The sequence below is a fragment of the Magnolia sinica genome, chromosome 5 (genome assembly GCF_029962835.1).
Source record: "Magnolia sinica isolate HGM2019 chromosome 5, MsV1, whole genome shotgun sequence".
Classification (NCBI taxonomy): Eukaryota; Viridiplantae; Streptophyta; class Magnoliopsida; order Magnoliales; family Magnoliaceae; genus Magnolia; species Magnolia sinica.
The window spans coordinates 93,250,308-93,269,468 of NC_080577.1; the positions used below are offsets into that span (position 1 = coordinate 93,250,308).

A 19,161-nucleotide genomic window follows, 5' to 3' on the forward strand; every position below is an offset into this window, starting at 1 on the left:
CAATTGAAGAAACAATGCCATTGATGTACGTCTCTGACCATCCCAGCTGAAGAGTTTTTCCTGTTGAGTCTCGCCAGAGCTCTGTTTTGAGCAAATCACTCCTTTTCTTTCAGGCCGTTGATTTGATGGGTACCACACACAGACACGTACACAAACATCCACGTGGTTAACACTTGTGCAATGTGTACAATAGAGATGCTTTTGGTCTCTGCCACTAGTTCACGACATAGTAGCATTCCTCTTCATGCAGTACACAAGTATAAAACAAAACATTTTCCATGCCGTAAGATACAACATTGAAAATCTGGTGTATCTCCCTGTGTACCCATGGATGCAGGTGTCTACGGTCACAAAATTCTCAAATGAAGAAAGTCCCAGTTCTTTTTATCCTACATTTTAAAAGTTTACACATTTTCAAATTTAAAAAAAAAATGGGACTTGAGCATTTCTTTCACAACATAGTTTCTTCTATGGTACATCCCTACGACTTGCATGATCTACTCAAGGTGCCGAAGTGCACTTTCATGCTCTTTCTCCATGCAAATGGTCTTTAGTATGAAAACCACGGCAGCCCTGATTGGAAGCACTGTTTTGAATCTGGGATCGGAACAATGGGTCCCAGGAATATCCGCCATAAATCCAGTATTATGGTGACAAGCATGGCAGCACCCAATGCATCAACAGCCACTCTGGGTAGGTCCCATGGATCACCAGGTTTCTCATCAATCCTGTGAAAATTGAGAAGATGCATTTGAAAAATACACAGAAACTGTAAGAGAATTCATGGCCTAAATAACAAACATAACATCTTTATAATGAAATCCACATGGGAAGGTATTCATCAGTAAAATAGAAAAACTAACCCAATCAGTCATGGATGGGGTCCTAGCTCAGATTATGTTTAGAAGCGGCTGATTTTGGCAGTGCACAGGATGTGCAATTGCTCAAGTCTGTCTGAAGTGAGATGACAACGCTAGCAAGTTGCAGCAAAAAAGTTGGGAAAAGAAGAACCTGTCTAATAAAATTTTCATTTCACAGCGACCCTAAATGAATCGCAGATCGCCGCTGCCAAAAAATAAAAAACCAGAATCCTATCCTTATAAAGCGGTTGGGTTGTCAACAGGATGGGTCCTATAGTACCCGAACCCTGGCTAAGCAGTTCTGGGCCTTGCCAGGTCCAGGTCTTGTTCTTGAAGACCCAGATCCCATTGGAACTGGGAATCTTTCGGGTACCCATCAGATCTTTAGATCTAGATTTCTACTTGATTTGGATCAAATAAGAGCATTTATATGGTTGGACCCACTTTAGATCACACAAGAATGTGCCACTTTGACATGTGGTGTGTAAATGGGCTCCATTGCATGCTTTTGGCTTGAAAAACCTCGTTCCATTGCTGCAACAAACGATATTTATTTAATATATATAATATTACCATTAACACTAATTGGATGCAACCCGACCAATTTTAACCTGGTCCTAGTTGATCGAACCGACCTGAACCCAACTAGTCCCAAATTTAACCAGGTCCCAAAAGCTGAGATCTGAACCTGACCCAATTACTTGACGGGTCCAAAAAGTTGGATGCGGACCCATTAAAATTAGGTTGGGTTCCAATTCCATCAGGTACCCAAAGGTCTAGGTACTGATTAACAGCCGTGAAAGCAGGGACTTCCAAACAGGGCCTAACCCAACAAAACGATATTTTCGTTGGCAACATGCTAAGATGGAAACTAAGCCCTCAAGGTTTGCTACATAGCACTGTCCCCCCGTGCTATGGGCTAAATCTCTATGAAACAGTAACTTGATTTTCTCTAAGAGACCATCAATGCAGCAACTCTATTGGTCTGAGTTCAAAGAATCTAACAAACCCAACTTAAAGCATGTTGGATGAATTTAAAAAAAAATTATTCACACTTCTTGATTCCTTTGATGAGTCTAATATTCCCACTAGTTTCCTTTCCCAGTGACATCACTCTACGGACCTATGCCTGGCACAATCTAAGTCTTTGCAGGTATCTATACGTTTGATAGCTACAGTGGCATTTGATCCATTAAACTTCTATCGAGCTGGAGAGGCGGTGTTGGAGATAAGTGTGGTCCATTCTTGATCCATCCTTGTACTTTGGTACCCATTATAATAATTTATCTTCATGTTAAGCTTAGTTATGGAATTTCCCCTAGTCAATCTTGGTTTTTAAAACATCAATAGAATGAGACTCCTGCATACAATTTGCTCACACTAACAGACTGACACTAGACATGTTGTGTTTTGGTTTCCACATATTCTAATTTGTCCTGCAAATTTCCTATAATTAATGGTCATGCTGTATTCCACATTAATTTGGTAAACACAGAAAGAAGCACGTAAGTTACACTAAACACTAATTATATAAATTACATTAAATTTATATGGTTTGCAAAATCAAAAATTTAATGCCCCTAAAATTACAAATACAAATTCCATTCCCATATATGCATCCATTACACATCCAGTTTTTGAAGTACATATCTGGTTGTATTGTGGATGTACTCATGCAATGTGAAGTTGTGAACCTATTTCCACGTGCATGATATTCATTGTGCATCCATTTCATATCCAGTTCCTTTTAGTACACATGTGCTTATTGGTGTATGTAATGGGGACCTATTTCAAATCCTTCTCTAAACAGAATACTCTAAACTGAATATGATGAGTACAGAGTGGGTGCCACATACTTCGAGAGTCTAGTCTAGTGTATGATGTAAATGGAAAGAATTCCCATTCTATAGCGATTAGTTGGGATTCATGTAGCAGACCCAATTACTTGCTATAAAGCTTAGATGATGACGACTATTGCGATTATCTAAGAAATGCCATGCTATGGGCATAATCATTAAAATATTTTTTAGAATATGAATTAAGGTGTGTTTAGTTGCACCAAATTTCATGATATATCACAATATTTGATGACTAAATCAGTCTAATTTGGTGCAAAATTTCATGATATATCATGAAATCTGGTGCAACCATACACAGCCTAAAGTAAACAATATTAGGGTGTCTTAAAAGTGTCTCAAGAGTGAACATGATTTTTTATTCCCATCAAAACTGATAGCCCACTCATTTCATGTCTTGAGGAATGTAGATTTTGGAGAAAGGAGGAAAAGCAATGTCTGCCAATTTCCCTTTCTGATTCTGTGTGAAACACATCGTGCTGGATGAAATGGGGGCAGTCTCACTCCCATATGAGCATGAAAGGTGGTTTGAGCTTAGTTTATAAGTTTTCTCCCCCTTATTGGTAACGTTAACCAAAAGCTATGAATGAAATCCAGAGTTTCCCTTAAAAACAGTATTATATATTGACATCATGAGATCAACCTCTTACCTCAAAAACATTGGAAAGCTCACCAAAAAATAAATTGCATAGAACAGCGATCCTACTTTATACATTGACTCCCGGTCCACAAACTGATAATATGGAAACTGCATAAGTCAAAGAAGAGAAAATGCAAGGAATAGTTAGTATGTATATCGTCTTGTTGAACAGATGAACTAAAGAAAACATCTAAAGGATTCTAACACCAAATATACACATGAATGAGAAAAAAACCTCAAAATTTGAGCACTTAACACTGAACAAAATTGTGACTTTCACAGTCTCTTGATTAGCCACTCCATTAATTTAACATCCACCTTGCTAATAAATAGATCATGCTCCAACCCCCAAAAGAAGGAAAGTATAATTCAACAAAGTATTAGACACAAGTTTCTATGCAAGTTTTTAGATGGACTAGGAATGGCAGAGAGCCATGGCCTTTGCATTATATTCTTAGCGACCTAGATTTTGTCTCCAAGCCAAATACTTTGTTTAACAGAATGAGATTAGAACCAAATGCTGTGGCAATGGCTCTGCCCACCCAGGGTTCTAATTGCCCACAGTTGTATATAGTGTTCGAATCATCTCCAATATTATCGAAACATCTCTGATATTATCTTTATCTCTAGCTCAGCGATACCAATAACGTTGGCAGTATAAAAAATTCCAGGTATGAGCAATGTATCGCCAAGTATCGCCAACATATCAATATCACTTATGTAATCGTCAATATTTTCAACTATGTATATTCTAGGTGCCACTTGTCTTGCCAATGCATCAATATCGCTAATGTATCGCCAACCTATGTAAATTCTAAGTAATATTTGTATCATAAGTGTATTGACGATATTTCAATAATATTGTCAACGTACTGATATCATTAAAATTTTGTTTATTAGAAAAAAATTAATTTCACATATTTTTTTCATGGGCACATGGTTGTATGTAGTGTTCAATTTCTCATTGATAATATTGATAATATCTCGATATTATCAAAATCGCAACTTGCACGATATTGAGACCACAATCTTTCGTTTCCTTTCTAATTGTTGATGATTTTTTGATGAAATATCATGTGTTGTTGATATTTTGAAATATTGATGGATGCTTGGATGAAAGGTTGGATGGTTAAATAGGCTGGATGGGATAGTTGGATTGATTTCTTACAACAACACGTGCTTTTAAGGCCCCATTAAATGGAAACTTGTTATTTTTGCTTCTTCCTTTTTTTTTTTTTTTTGCAATTTTTTTATTTCTAAATATGCAAATATGTACATTTAACGTCTCCTGAAGTTTCGCTGAAAATTCCATTGTTTTTCCCATGTTTCCCTATATTTTTGGTTATCAGTGATATTATCGGCGATATCGATATTGTTTCCATATCCCTGGCTAGCGAAACTTGTAGCGATACCAATACTTCGAACACTAGTTGTATATCAGAATTGCAATTCCGTTTTTATGCTTTAGTGAAACTTCTAAGAGTTTTTTAAAGGAATTTTGAAGGCTGTGTGCTAAAAAAAAAGAAAAAAAGAAAAAGAAAAATTAAAAAAATAGGGAATTTTGTATTCAAACAAAATATTTTGCTCAAAGAGTGTTCATGGTAGCAAAATTATATCTGGAATTCATAAATCTTCGCGAAACATAAACGAACTTCAAGAGTAATAGAAAGTAGTTTTCATGCAATATATTTGGAATTCATAAATCTTCGCGAAACATAAACAAACTTCAAGAGTAGTTTTCATGCACATTTGCCTGAAGAAGAGAGAGAGACAGAGAGAGGAGATAGTAAGAGAAGCAAATAGTTTTTAGAATTCTTAGCAAATGCCATTTCTAATTTTGTTTTCTTGAAAAAGAAATGATTGAAAATGCCATTCTCCACAAGTTCATTGCTGCAATATTTTCTAGACATTCAAATTCGCATGAACCCACAGTACAAAATTCAATTCAATCCAATTTATATTTTCATATGAAATGAATTTGAAGTTCAAGGGGTTTTTGTTAAATAGATTATGTTATTGTTTTAGAGTTTTCAAGAGTTAAACTTAGCAAAGAGTTACTTTTTAAAGGGATTTAGAAATTCCCTTCAGAAATAAGGCACTCCAAAGGTATTTTGGTAATTTCACAATGAAATCATGTATGTTGCAGCCAAATAACATGAAATATGTTTCTAGGCCACTTTTTTATTTTTTAAAGATGATGCAACTTTATTAGGGTCAGATGTCAAAGAAAAACACAAACAAGACACAAAACAGAAAAGAGAAAACAAAACCACACCTAAGAAACCAAAAAGACAAACAAAGAAGAAAAGAAAACAAAAAAAACCCACCCGAAAACTACAACTTGACCCAAACTCAGGGGGCCCACTCATACAATAAAATGAGAACCCGATTAATCACCCAGCCAGAGAAATACTCTTATTAGAAAAGATTCGTGGAAAGGAAAAAAGGAAACATCACTTCCCATGGAACACACCTAGGGGTGTACATCGAGTCGAGCTGGCCTCAGCTCGACTAGGCTCGGCCATTAGCTGACCCTAACTCGAACTTAGCTCGGCTCGGTCCTCGGGCTTGACTGGCCAGCTCGGCTCAGTTTGGTCAGCAGCTCGAGCCAGTTTGAGCCGAGTGCACCTGTGTAGCATTTTCACAAACTCATGGACTGGACCTTCAAAATTTCACTGTATGTAAGACAACAATAGTGGTTTTACAGGTATTTTATCAAACACCTTCTAAGCAACATAAAAATCAAGAAAAAAAGGGTATTTGTTTCATATACATACCTTCCTTGCCACCAGCCACACTTCGTTGAGTCATTTCATCAAACACTTGGTGAGCAACATCAATATCAAAGTAACCGGGTCAACAAACTGGTTCAATCCGAGTTCGATTTGAGTTGGGTTCGATCCGAGTCGAGCTGAGCTGGGGTTAGCTCGAACTCGGCTTGAACTCATTTTGGAGCTAAACAAATCAGCTCGACTCGGCTCGAACTCAGCTTCGATCCGAGTCAAATCGAGCTTTTTCGAGTCGGAGCGAGCTAACTGAGCTAGCTCGGTTCGTGTACACCTCTAAACACACCTTCCATTGTTTGTGAAGCCTTTCTTTGCAGGAAATGCCATTTCCTACTCTTTCATTTTCCTGGAAAATCAGCAAATTATTTTCGCACGCCCCTCCTAAGAAAGGCATTTTCCCATGTTGGAAGTAAAAAGGAATTTCAACGAGTTAAATCCACACGTGCCACCATCCATCTTCAATCACCCTATATGTACCACATGAGTCAGCCTCCATCTTCGCTTGTGCCCCACATGTGCCACTATATGTCACATGTGCAAATGTGCCACATGTGCCACCGTCCATCTTCCCTTACACCCCACAAGTGCCAACGTTCTACATGTTCCACCATCCATTTTCAATGCTCCATATATGCCACATGCTAATATACTACAACTGCCGCTATGTAGCTTCAAATGCCCCACATGTGCCGATGTCACTTGTTAGTGTGCCACATGCACCGCTATCCATCTTCGCTTGTGCTACGTGTGCCACCGCTCGCCTACAATCACTCCATATGTGCATGGCACCTTCTAGCTTTAAGTGAACCAAATGTGCCTATGTAAACATGTGGCAGTGCACCACATGTGCCACCTCCATCTTTGCTTGCACCCCACATGTGTCACACAAATGCGCGCACGCGTGTGTATTTTTGAAGGATACCATTGAGTTAATGTGTCACTTGTGCCACATGTGCCACCATTTAGCTTCAAACGTTCCCACAAGTACCAACATGCCACATATGCCACCACCATCCACTGTTGCTTGTGCCAGATGTGTGTATGAGGTATGTCACTTGTTCCAAATGTGCAACCATCAGGCTTCAAATACTCGACATGTGCCAATATGCCATTTGTTAACATGCCACGTGTGACGTGCCACATATGCCACCAACCATCTTCACTTCTGCCCCACGTGCCACATGTGCCAATGTATCATTTGTGACATGTGCCACCTTCCAGCTTCATGTGCCCCACATGTGCCAACAAACAATGCATCCCATATGTGCCATTGTCCATCTTCAAGTGTCCCATTTGTACCACTTTTGCCAATGTGGTACACGCTAGTAACTCTAGGAAAATTTTCTCAAGAAAATTTTGTTTTGCCACAACAAGTTTGAAAGTAGGCCCGATTTTCTAAGAGAACTAGTTGAAAACCATAGGAAACAATTTTACCTTTACCACAATTTCTTGGAAGTAAGGTTTCCCAAGAAACATTGTCTCCCCTCCCATGCTTTTCACAAATCCAAACCCCCCCTCAACACTTTGTAGTCACATTCTTTGAAAACACTGTAGACAAATACCTTTCGTTGGAACTGCCTCTTTCTAGCCATGTTGTGGTATGGAAAAAAATGGAAAAATCTCATGTCCAATGATCAGCTTGATACCATTGAACCCGCTTCCAAAGTACTAAAATTAGGGCCCTCTCTTAGTATCTACCTCTAAGAATGCATGTGGGTTGTAAAAGGGAAGATCTCTTAGGGATTAGGTTAATGTTATGCAATTTCATTGGGTGGGCTGTGGGATAATGTCTCCCAATCCCTTCCCTGTTTGTTCTTTGTTCCTTCACTTTTGTTCCAATTTTAATCAAGTTTAATTATCATTCCTTTCCACAATATTTAAGAAAATACAAAATCACAGATTAGTATGAACTAGCAGGTTCTCCTAGGTAGTTTTAAATATCGACGGTATCGGCCGATATATCCCACGATATATCTTGTATCCCACCTATGCGATACGAAACGCACAGGTAGTGCCGATATATCCCACATGTTCGATCCGATGAGCATTTTCAATTTCTGATACCTTTTTTTTGTTGTTGAAATTATGTTAAATCAGTGTCAAATGGTTACAAATCAATTAGTTCATATTTTGCATGAAAAATCATGGAGTTGGAGCTTTGATTTCGATATCCATTGGTTTTTCATGTTCTCCATTTTTTTTTCCAAAATTTTCCTTCAACCAGCTATTAATTGAGACTAATTTCAAAGTATTTAGAAGTATTTGATGAAATGATAATCACGTACACTCTAATTTCGAATTTTGAGTGTAGGTGGTTCGATGTGGGAAATTTTGAGAAAATTTGAAATTTCTGCAATTTCTCCCAAATTGCTTGCAATGTTGCACTCCAAACATGAAATCAAGCATGTACGAGGGCTGACCTACTGATTTGTTAAGTCCTTGTCAATTTTTTTTTTTAAAATAAAAATTATTTTTAATTAAAAATTAAGTAAATATTTAAAAAAATTCAAAATTTCCCTTCAACTAGCTATCAATTGAGACAAAATTTCTCTTCAGCTAGCTATCAATTGAGACCAATTTCGAAGTATTTAGGAGTAAATGATGATCACATACACTCTAAATGTTACATTCAATTTGAATATAGTTGCATTAGTTCTATCAAACAGCGCATAGCTTAGTACCCTATACAAAGGAAACCTATTATGTGCACGTCTTTTTTAAGATGTTATGATTAAAAAGTGTATATCATGGTCTTTTTTAACAATCCGTGAAGTTTCATTGAAAAATTCAACCATTTCCCCAATGTTTCCCCATGTTTCCCAAAAAGTACGATAAATTACCCGATACAAATGATATATCCCGTACAATAACCAATACGTATTTATATCCCAAGGGTGCGATATGTAACGCGATACCAATATTTCGAACATTGGGTAGAAGATATGCTAGATTAACTACTAAACTAGAAGCAATTGTAAGAAACAAAAAAAAGAGGAGACCAATGACGAGGGATCAACCAGCCATATACAACAAAGAGTGCTGGCTCCAAAAAGAATCAAAGAACTGAAGGAAGCAAGATTCAAAAAGCTTTTAAGGATTTAGCCCAGACAATCACTTTCATCCTAGTCCTCTGGGAAATCCCTGTAGGGTAAGTCGACAAATTACAGAATGTTCTGTTGTTGCGGTTTGCTTAAATCAACCACAATTCCACAAGCAAGGAAAGCCTCAACAGGACGGCAACCCTCATGCAATACCAAGAACACGACCCAATTGACTGAGGCATTACCCAACATAACTTGAACTAATCGAGGAATCTCTGGCAAACAACTGATGCAACATTGCAATTAATGAAGAGATGGCCCACCAATTCCAGTTGCAAAGGCCTAAAACGCAAGCACTTGGAACATCCAATTTGGCTAGCTGAATCGCCCAGCGAAGAAATTGCCTCTTTGCTGTCTTAAAAAAGAAAAGTGGACCCACTTGAATTGCATCTTCAATCTTGCAACATTCTTCTGCTTCTCAGATGATCAATGTCAGGATTGACCTCTCAAAAGACAATGGTTAGAACTTAGAACCAAGGTTACCTGGATTGTGGGTTGCTTTGATACGTAGGATGGAAATGGGTATGCAGTATCCTACCTCCTCCAATACATGGTATGCTAGCGGTAGGATCATTTGCATCACTCCTATACATACACTATACAATATAGTTTTACAAATTATATATGAAATGATGAATGTTACTGATATACACCCTGAATAGTGAGTATTATATTATAACTAAATAAACAAAGGTATATATCTCTACATTGTAAATATAAAAATTTGCATTGACTTAGTCAACACTAAGTCAAAAAAATCAATAGTAAGAACCAAGAGAACTAATTTGTGTCACCAAAAATAGCAATCTGGATCACAAATGGGCCATAATTCGGAATGCTTGATCCAGAATGTAAAATGCAGGGGTTTTCACATTTTATGTAACATTGGTTCAAACTTTATTCTGTCTCACCACCCAGACCCTCATATGACCAAATATGATCAATCTGCTCCTCTTCATGAAAGAGCCAGATGAAGCAGCATAGAAACAGAGAATATTCCTCATCTTTTAATTTTTCATGCCCAGCTATCCCTTTCTTCAATCAAAGGCAACTGACACTGTGAGGAGATCCATGAGGCTCACTAAATCTTCAAGCTCCACAATTAAATTTATGGGGAATAGAGGTGGCTACACAACCTGATGGCTAAATAACACTGATAAATCATCACCTCGATACCACAGAAATCTGAGCCAGCCTTTGAAAAAGATTGTTGAGATTTCTTTCTTTTGATTTTTTTTAAAAAACTTGAGACTCTGATCACAAAACTAAACATCCTCTCAAAACGAGTCCAATGTTGTATAAATGTCCTTCTTGAGATAACTCTTGATCATAAAAACTGGCTCTATACTGAGAATAGACTTTAGTAAATCAACCACCTATGATGATGATTCCAAACAAGGGACCATCATATCCCTTGACTTTTCCAAGTTCTGAATATTCTTTACTTCTAAGATGTAAGCAAAAGAAATAAAATCCAACAAACCCAATTCAGCTCCTGTTGGGCATAAAATAATTGCTCCAACCTCGTAGTATTCCTCATCAAAGCTACCAACCCCCATTTAAGAGAAATGAATTGCCCTCCAGCATGCACAGTGCGCTGAGCTCGAGCCGACTCAAGCAAATGTTCTTAGGTTATTCTTTTGAGCCTTTGAAGTGAACTCTAACCAGTGAATGACAAGAAAAGCACGGCTTTGAATACCATAGCAGGAAAAATTGAAGATATCATCCCTGGGATCTTTTCAAAGCTTGCAGTCCAGTAAGGAGCTAAACAAATATTTACCATTGACAGTGTAATTTTCATTTAGAAAATTGAATTTGAACATTGCTTCAGTCTGCAGCTGCCTGCTAGACAACTGAGTTTTTCCTTCTTTCATCTCAACACCCAGCTGGAAACTTCAACACCTCCAATCCCTCATTCCACATGGCACTTCTTACCTTCGCTGATGATTTTAGACAGAACTACTAGCGTTTTCTTCTCAAGCAGGTGCATTATCCAACACTTGCATTAAGGGTACATTCCGATGTGCTCTTGGATTAAATTGCAACATTGCACTTAAATACAGAGGAAATGGAAGAAGTGGATTCGGGATCATTTTAATTCATAACAAAGGCCAACCCCAACTTGTAAGTCGATAAGCAAAACGGAATTGGAATGATTGAGATTGCGTCTCAGGGGATAGTCCCTCATCATGAAGGGAATCGGTAATGCGGGGCCATTTTCATACCGGGCTCGAGTGGGGTGGCTGGTGGGATGCAAGGGCACACTCGGGGCGGACGGCCCGCGGAACCCATAGATTTGGGGCCCACGAGGGGGCGGAACCCATAGATTTGAGGCTCACGAGGGTTCGGCCAAGAACCTAACCCATGGATTTGGGGCCTGGGCTATGAGATAAAGGGATTAATTTTCCATGCTCTATCAGTTTGAGCTTTTAGAGCAAGTGGTTGATTGTCTTGCATCAAATTGGTATCTAAGTGAGAGGTCTCGTGTTTGAGACTCCTCATTGGGGGTGATTATCGCGGGGGCATTTTCACACCGGGCTCGAGTGGGGTGGCCAGTGGGATGCAGGGGCTTGCTTCTCTTTGGTCATTTTGACTAATGAATTGAATATTGCTGTTCAATTCAATTGAGCATCCAAAAGTGGCATCAAAGTCCAAACTTTTGAGCCCGTCCATGCGAATCTATCCATATTTCAAACACCAAAAATTCAAGTTGACTCAATGTTCAGCTAGGTTGGGTTGATTTCAAGACTCAACTGAGTCGTTACTCAACTTAACTTAATATTTAAAAATTAATTTTAAAAAAGATAATGACAAAATTTTAAAATAGTTACAGTTAAAATAGCTAGAAGATTGCAGCAGAAGGTATGTTGGTTATAGTCTTATGGACCTTTGCTTCATCGGCAAAGGTCATAAGATCATCTCATAGGCTATTTTTAAACTTTTGTTTTAAAAAACAATTGACCAGGCGAGTGACTTGGCTCAAGTCACCACAAGTAATATTAAGTCAGCTAAGTTTGCGAGTTGACTACCCAGTCACATCCACAAGTGAGTTAGTTCCCTTGTGACTTGGTTTGAAATTTCACCGTGTTGAGTAGACTAGGCTGAGTTTCTAGTCGAGCCACCAAATTCTTAGAACTATGATTGCATCCACCGACATAACCAGCCACCACCAATATTAGCTGGAAGACCTCTCAAACTAGAAGCATATTGATACAATGTAGTTAAAGGTGAGCCAAGCACAAGCTTGAGGAGTTTGGGTCACCTGCACATTACATTGGCCTGTATGAGGAGCTATCCCTAGGCTTGCTCCTTTGTTTCACCCACAAAATAATGGGAGGTACCTTTGCGGGTACCTAAAAGAGGGTATTTTGTGTATTCTGACACCCATTAAAGGTGAAGAGACTTCTGGAAGAGTGGGTGGGAGTTATTAAACCCCTTTGAAGTTTGAACACTCTTCCCATTGTTTTAGATTAAATGTTTGATTTATAAAAGGACCTCTTCTCCCAAATTCCTTAGATTTTTCATAAAATTATCAGATCTTCTTGATTTCTTTCTTTTATTAGTGTTTTAAGGTCATCACACTTCTTGAAAGCAATTTGAGCTTCCGTTTGAACCTATTTGGAAGCAGGCCAGTAGGAACTTGGTAGGTTGTTAAACTACAAACAACTTCTGAAGGCATTAGTAGTTCTAGGTCTCAAGCTTTTAATTAATGATTAGTAGTTTAGGAGTTTGATGGATGCTTTGCTTGATGATTAACTGAAGACTAGTTTGGTCAATAGATGGTCTGGTGCAATTTTCGAAGCATCAATATTGCACTATATATCATTCCCTTGGAATATAGAAATCTCATGGGAAACATTGGGAAATATCGCATGCATGCCATAAGCGATGCAATTACATACAAAATTAATTCAAATCATTCAAATGTCATACAATACAAGCAATAAAACACAGATAGAAAAACGAAAAAACTAAGAACAAAAAATCCTCAGAGTTACCCAACCATAGAGATAGTATGTTAGGTTTGACAAAATACAGGATTTAGCTTCAAGGAAAAAACTTTCCAGTCGCCCATGTTGAGAGGGTAAATGCAATCACTGTCCTTCCTAATAAATCACATTGTCACCCTTGTGATGTACCAAAGAGAGGGATTGAACTTCTTCTTCTTCCTTTTTCTTTTACTTTTTTTTTTTTTGTTGGTGAGGCATTGAACTTAAATTGAGAGGAGGCGGAAATACCAACTGTGGATTCACCGCTCCTTAATTGTTGCCACAAATAAAGAACAAAATTTCCAATAATGGACCATGGAATTAATTTCTAGTAGTCTTCTAGTTTATTCAACTAGAAACGAAAAAGGAAGATAAAAAGAAGAAAACCCTCCTATAGGAGAAAGGATTGAACTTTGGTTCGTGGGTGGCATGTCACATACGTTGGAAATACCATAGATCTCATGACATATGGTCCCTTTCTTTCTTTTTTTCTTTTTTTATCTTTTCTCATTTTTATTTTTTTTGAAATCTTGTCATGTATTTATTTATTTATTTATTATTATTTATTATTATTATTTTTTTGTGATATACAGTCATGTGAACAATATAATTGTCAATACATTTTGTTTTTCGTATCACCCCCATAGTTTCTTATTGCTAACTAAATGATGTAGGACAATTAACCACTTGCTCTAAAAGCTCGAACTGTTAGAGTATGGCAAATTAATCCCTTTATCTCATAGCCCAGGCCCTACATCTCATGGGTTAGGACCTCGGCCGAACCCCCCTCGTGGGCTCCAAATCACATGGGCCACCCACCCGAGTGTGTCCCCGCATCCCACGGGCTACCCCACTCGAGCCTAGTGTGAAATGCCCCTGCATTACTCAAGATACCGAAAATACCGGCCAACATAGTGGCTGATAGTATACATTTGATACATTGAACATTGGTCTCGTGATCAACTTCCTTTGCTTAATTGCTGTAGGTTTTACTTCTGGTTTTCCTTCGAATGCTATTGACCTTGATTGAATTAATTGGAATGGTTTGCGGATACATTGGAAAGTTTGAGTAGATGAAGTTTTTGTAAGTGGCGCTGAACACTCTTAACTAGCCTAACACTCTTAACTATATGTATAAACCATGTAATTTCATTGTGTTAAAATTAGTCTTAGAGCTAAAACTATTTAAAAAATGATACGTATCTTTATGTAACATGTATGGTGTAGAATAAATTTAAATAAGAAACTTGCACTTGGATTATCCAGGTGTACATGTGAGCATTTTCGGCATTCCTGGGGCACTTGCACCAGGTTTGTGCATAGCGTCTTTAACTACAATACTTTGATAAAACATAAATCAAATTCAAACTCCCTTAATAAATTGCATGAGCATTAGATAAATGAAAAGGGTTCTCATTTCTTGCATAGCAAGTAATTTCCACATTTACTGTTTTCAAATGCAGCTAGTATGACATATCTTTGGTCTATTAACAACAAAAAATAACAACATGAAGTAGGATAGGGAGGGATATGTTACCACATACATTGGCTATAGCTACAGTCTCCAAGTATGCTATGAAGTAGGAAAGAGCTAATATCCATGTGGCCTCAGCAATCCACTGAACTGGCTCTGCTAAGTCAGCAATGGAATGGCGCAGTCTACGAAGCGTCATATTTGATGTGACATGGTAAAATAGGAAGCATACATGAGTGAGAAGGAATGTTGTGTGTGGTACCTACATGAAATAAATAATTTAAGTAGAATAAGGAATGCGCTGAACTGGCCAATAAGCAAAGTAAATGCACGTAAAATAGTCACCAATAAATGTAAGTATCAGCAGAACAACATAAATTCAAGGAAGCTCAACTAGTTTATCAATAGTACAAGATATTAAAAGCTACTAGATATGCATTTTTTGATAGGTAACAAATATGCCAGTTTATCAATGGGATAAGACGTTGACACTGATAACTATGCTTAGTTCCTACCATAAACAAACAAGTTATCTATCACCTTTCACCATCTGTTAAAGTAAAAGGTTCTACATGTCCTGGAAAACTGCTAGCAGCCATAAAGCCCTTTTCATACCTAAAATGCAATTTATCAACATGGATCATTAGATCTATGACATTCAAACACCTAATTAGGGCCATCATGCACATGCACTGGTAGTTGACACCATAAATTCCTACATCTCATATTCTCTTATTGTAAACAAACAAGTTATCCACCACCTTTCTCCATCTGTTAACGTAAAAGGGTTCTAAATGTCCTAGAAAACTTCTAGCATCCTTAAAGCCCTTTTTCATACCTAAAATGCAATCTGTCAACATGGATCATTAGATCTTTGATATTCAAACACCTAAGTAAGGTCATCATGCACAAGCACTGATACTTGACACCATAAATTCCTACATAGCTGATGCTCTTTCTTAAATGACGCATATTAAAAACAAGATCAGTAAAATTTCTTGACTAACCTCTCAGGCAACTCAGCAAATGCTAGCATGGATTCAGCCAAGAGCTTGCAAAACCTCTATATACAAGATTAGAGACAAGCAGGGGTGCTCTGACTGAGAAGGTAAGATCTACAGAGATGTGTGCATGCACACACAGAGACGTAACATATTCTGATGGGTTACCTAACCAAAGCTGTCCTATGGTAAGACGTAACTTTTCTAAGAGCTCCACATATCCACCATATTTTATGCGTTTGATGATGGAAAGAGATCAATGAAAGGAAGAATTGGTCCCTGAAATTCCCCAAAACACACAACTCTAGGGTTTGAGGTTTCAGCATCCAGAGCTTCATACTAGCGGGAATTAGCGTTTTAGAATGAATGCCGCAGGAAACAAGCAATAAACAACAGACCTCAAAGGATATCCCAACCAAAAAATAAAAGCTAGATGAAAACCTTAGCTCCCCACTATAAGACCCGAGGCCCCAACATCCGGTTCATACACTGGATAGCCATTGACTGTAGGTCCATTGGCCCCGAGAATATTTTGACTTGATCATAATGTTGTTCTGTTATCGAGCCGCAAGCTGCATTTCAACCCAATGTCTGAATTTTAATATACGGACTTAAAATTAAACAATCTAAGAAATGACAACTAGATCCTTATTTTATTTGGAAGTGGGCCATCATCGAGTTTTCAAAATCCGTTAGGTCCGGGAGCCTAACCGTTGTGACCGTAGTCGAGTTACGAAATTACTAGCGAGAACGGCATGTCAATATGACACTCGGATTGCAAGTTATAAATAGATAGGCACATGTATATTTCGATAAAATAACTAAGATGACCTCGATTTTTTTAAAACCCTTGGAATGCTTTAATTTAAATCACTTAAATAACAAATTTCTATTGTTACTATTAGCTTAAACTTCTCAAAAATATCACAAAACACCTCCCAACCCTTCTTTTTAGACAAAAGCCAATTTTAAAACCATTTTCAAGTCCATAAACATAAAAACCCTCTTTCAACAACCCATTTCCAGCACTCTCTTCCTTGTGTCATGGGAAGTTAAGATGAAGAAGAAGAAGAAAAGAAAGTAGAAGCTGACTTTGAAATCCAATCCTTTGATTGTTACAGGTGAGTGCATACATTAGGAGTACGCATATATGTGCATTAGATTACTTGAAAGCCCTATAGAAGAATAGATTTTCTGATTTAGTTGGTTAGGTTATTGCTGGATTTTCTGATTTAGTTGGTTAAGTTATTGCTGAATTTTCCTTGAAAGCCCTATAGAAGAATAGATTTTCTGATTTAGTTGGTTAGGTTATTGCTGGATTTTCTGATTTGGTTGGTTAGGTTATTGATGGAAGATTGGATGATAGAGATGAACTTGAGAAAAGGGCCATGGGAGAAGCTATGCAAGATCAACCCATCATGGCAACATGGCCCCATCTCCACCATCAATTAAACCATCCTTTTGGCCCAGACCCAAGGGAATCATATGATTTAGTTTTGTTTAAATTCATAAGTATTTCCATCGGTTTCTATCTTTGTCCCTTACAAAGTCCGCCCGCTACTTGTTTGACAAAATGTTTGAAAGAGTTATCCTTCCTCTTTTTGGTGTAGTTAACTCTTGAGAAAAAGCATGCTTGTGGCATGAAGTCTTATAGCGGAATGAATCTCGGATTGGATTTACATTGGCTAAGTCATGTGCATATCATATGCATGGTTCATAGTTGCATCATTGTATGATTGAGAGTGAATGATTCATATCATGGTATGGTGGTCATAGTGGGTTGTGTTGCGACACACGATGTGTCTATGATTAGTATGTGAACCGTCTAGATACAGGATGCATTACATGAGACCCCTATGAGAAACTTAAATTCATGAGGAGACCACATGAGGAAGGTCGTCCTATGCTTGCCTTGAAAAAAATGATATATTATGCTTGTGTGTAGACTCATGCATACGGTGATTGTAAATGCGATGAAACATACTTTGTTATGACTTGAGTTAGACACCACACCGGAAATGTGTAATTCAACAGAACATGATTAGAGGGTCCTTGGGTGAAAGTCCCTAAACCCCGATTGCTACCATTGGGAGCAACCAATGCTTAAACCGGGTAGATGAACAGAGCGCTAAAATGCCGAAATACTAAAGCGGTGACTCCCACCGACGCGTGTCGATTGGTTGAGAGGTTTGACCTGACCTGCTTATGGGCAAGCAAATATAGGTTGTGTGACGAGCTCATAAATTGTCCGCTATCGTTTTGCCAGACGACTTATGACTTCTCGCTGTTAGGCAGATAGTGAGGTTCAACACAAGTGGGTTAGACTAGTTCGGCTTAAGAATTATGTAGTCCCACCTCTGTAGTTGACCACGGTGGAAAAGCCTATGCAAGTGGGTAGCAATCATATGCAAGTCCCACCTCCGTTTCAGACATTGGTGATCCAATTGGGAAATGTGAAAAACTTGGAACATGGAAAGTGGCATCATGCATTGTACCTTTATTTTATTATTATCGGCCTAATAGGCCAGTGCATGATATGAGCATAACATGAAACATGCATTTTCACTGCACACATGCACTCACTGGGCTTAGTAGCTCAATGTTTCATTTCTATTTTTTTTTACAGGTAAGAGTAGGGAGCTGCAGGAGTAGAGGTTACAGACTCTAGTTGTCCTTTTTGTTTTGTACATATCAGTGTATATTTTTTTTTAGTACCCTGTATATGTATAGTAGGTATAGTAAATATAACATGGTTTATGTTTTGATTTTGCCTTGATGTGCTCAGTTGTACACAGTAGCACATATTGAATATAATGAAATTTTGAGAAATGATACGAATGTGTCGTCTTTACTTTCAGAAATCCTCCTTGTGGAGCCGCACTTATGGGACTTAGTATGCAATAGTTGGAAGCCCCAAAATCGGAGTTCTACAGAGGCTGTCAACCAAAATTTGGTGTATAGTAATCACAGATTACCGACACTAGATTTAGGGTCGTGACACCCACCTTTTCTGGCACTATGAAATCTAGAGGTCAACTAGTCTCCTTGCCGCAGTTCCCTTGTCGAATGGCTTAAATAAATAAAGGCCGGATCCCCAACATAAAGTGTTGTTTTGCCATAGGTTATAAAGGGGCACTAAAATAAAAGAAATGACAGACATACCCCCACTAACTAAAGTTGTTGTAAACAAAAATCAACCCTAGCTTAACCTTCAAGAACCATACCTAAACATTTCCAACTGAAATCAAAATTCGACCACTAATTGTCAGAGTGCATTGGCAACAGATTTGGCTGTAGGAGTGGGGAGGCATCTGTTTCAAAATGTATCAAGCATAAATGGCTAAGCAGCAGCACAAGTCCAAGCAGTGCCTAGTTCGAAGGATCCTGCAAATCTGCAACTACGGTCCTTCCATTCCTTGTGGATCAAATTTCAGCCTGAAAGAACTTATTTGGG

At 38.1% G+C, this 19,161-nt stretch overlaps 1 protein-coding gene across 3 annotated transcripts in view; it reads right to left on the bottom strand.

The window, feature by feature from the left end:
• Nucleotides 1-260: 260 nt before the first annotated feature.
• LOC131246316 (cycloeucalenol cycloisomerase) overlaps nt 261-19,161 on the bottom strand; it is a 77,960-nt gene continuing 59,059 nt past the window's right edge. For all 3 annotated transcript variants that reach the window (XM_058246292.1, XM_058246294.1, XM_058246295.1), the window contains exons 6-8: nt 14,777-14,968; nt 3,367-3,464; nt 261-728 (exon numbers count right to left, since the gene is read on the bottom strand). In XM_058246292.1, coding sequence (XP_058102275.1) covers nt 551-728; nt 3,367-3,464; nt 14,777-14,968 — 468 coding nt within the window. In that variant the 3' untranslated portion in view covers nt 261-550. The remainder of the gene's footprint in view (nt 729-3,366; nt 3,465-14,776; nt 14,969-19,161) is intronic.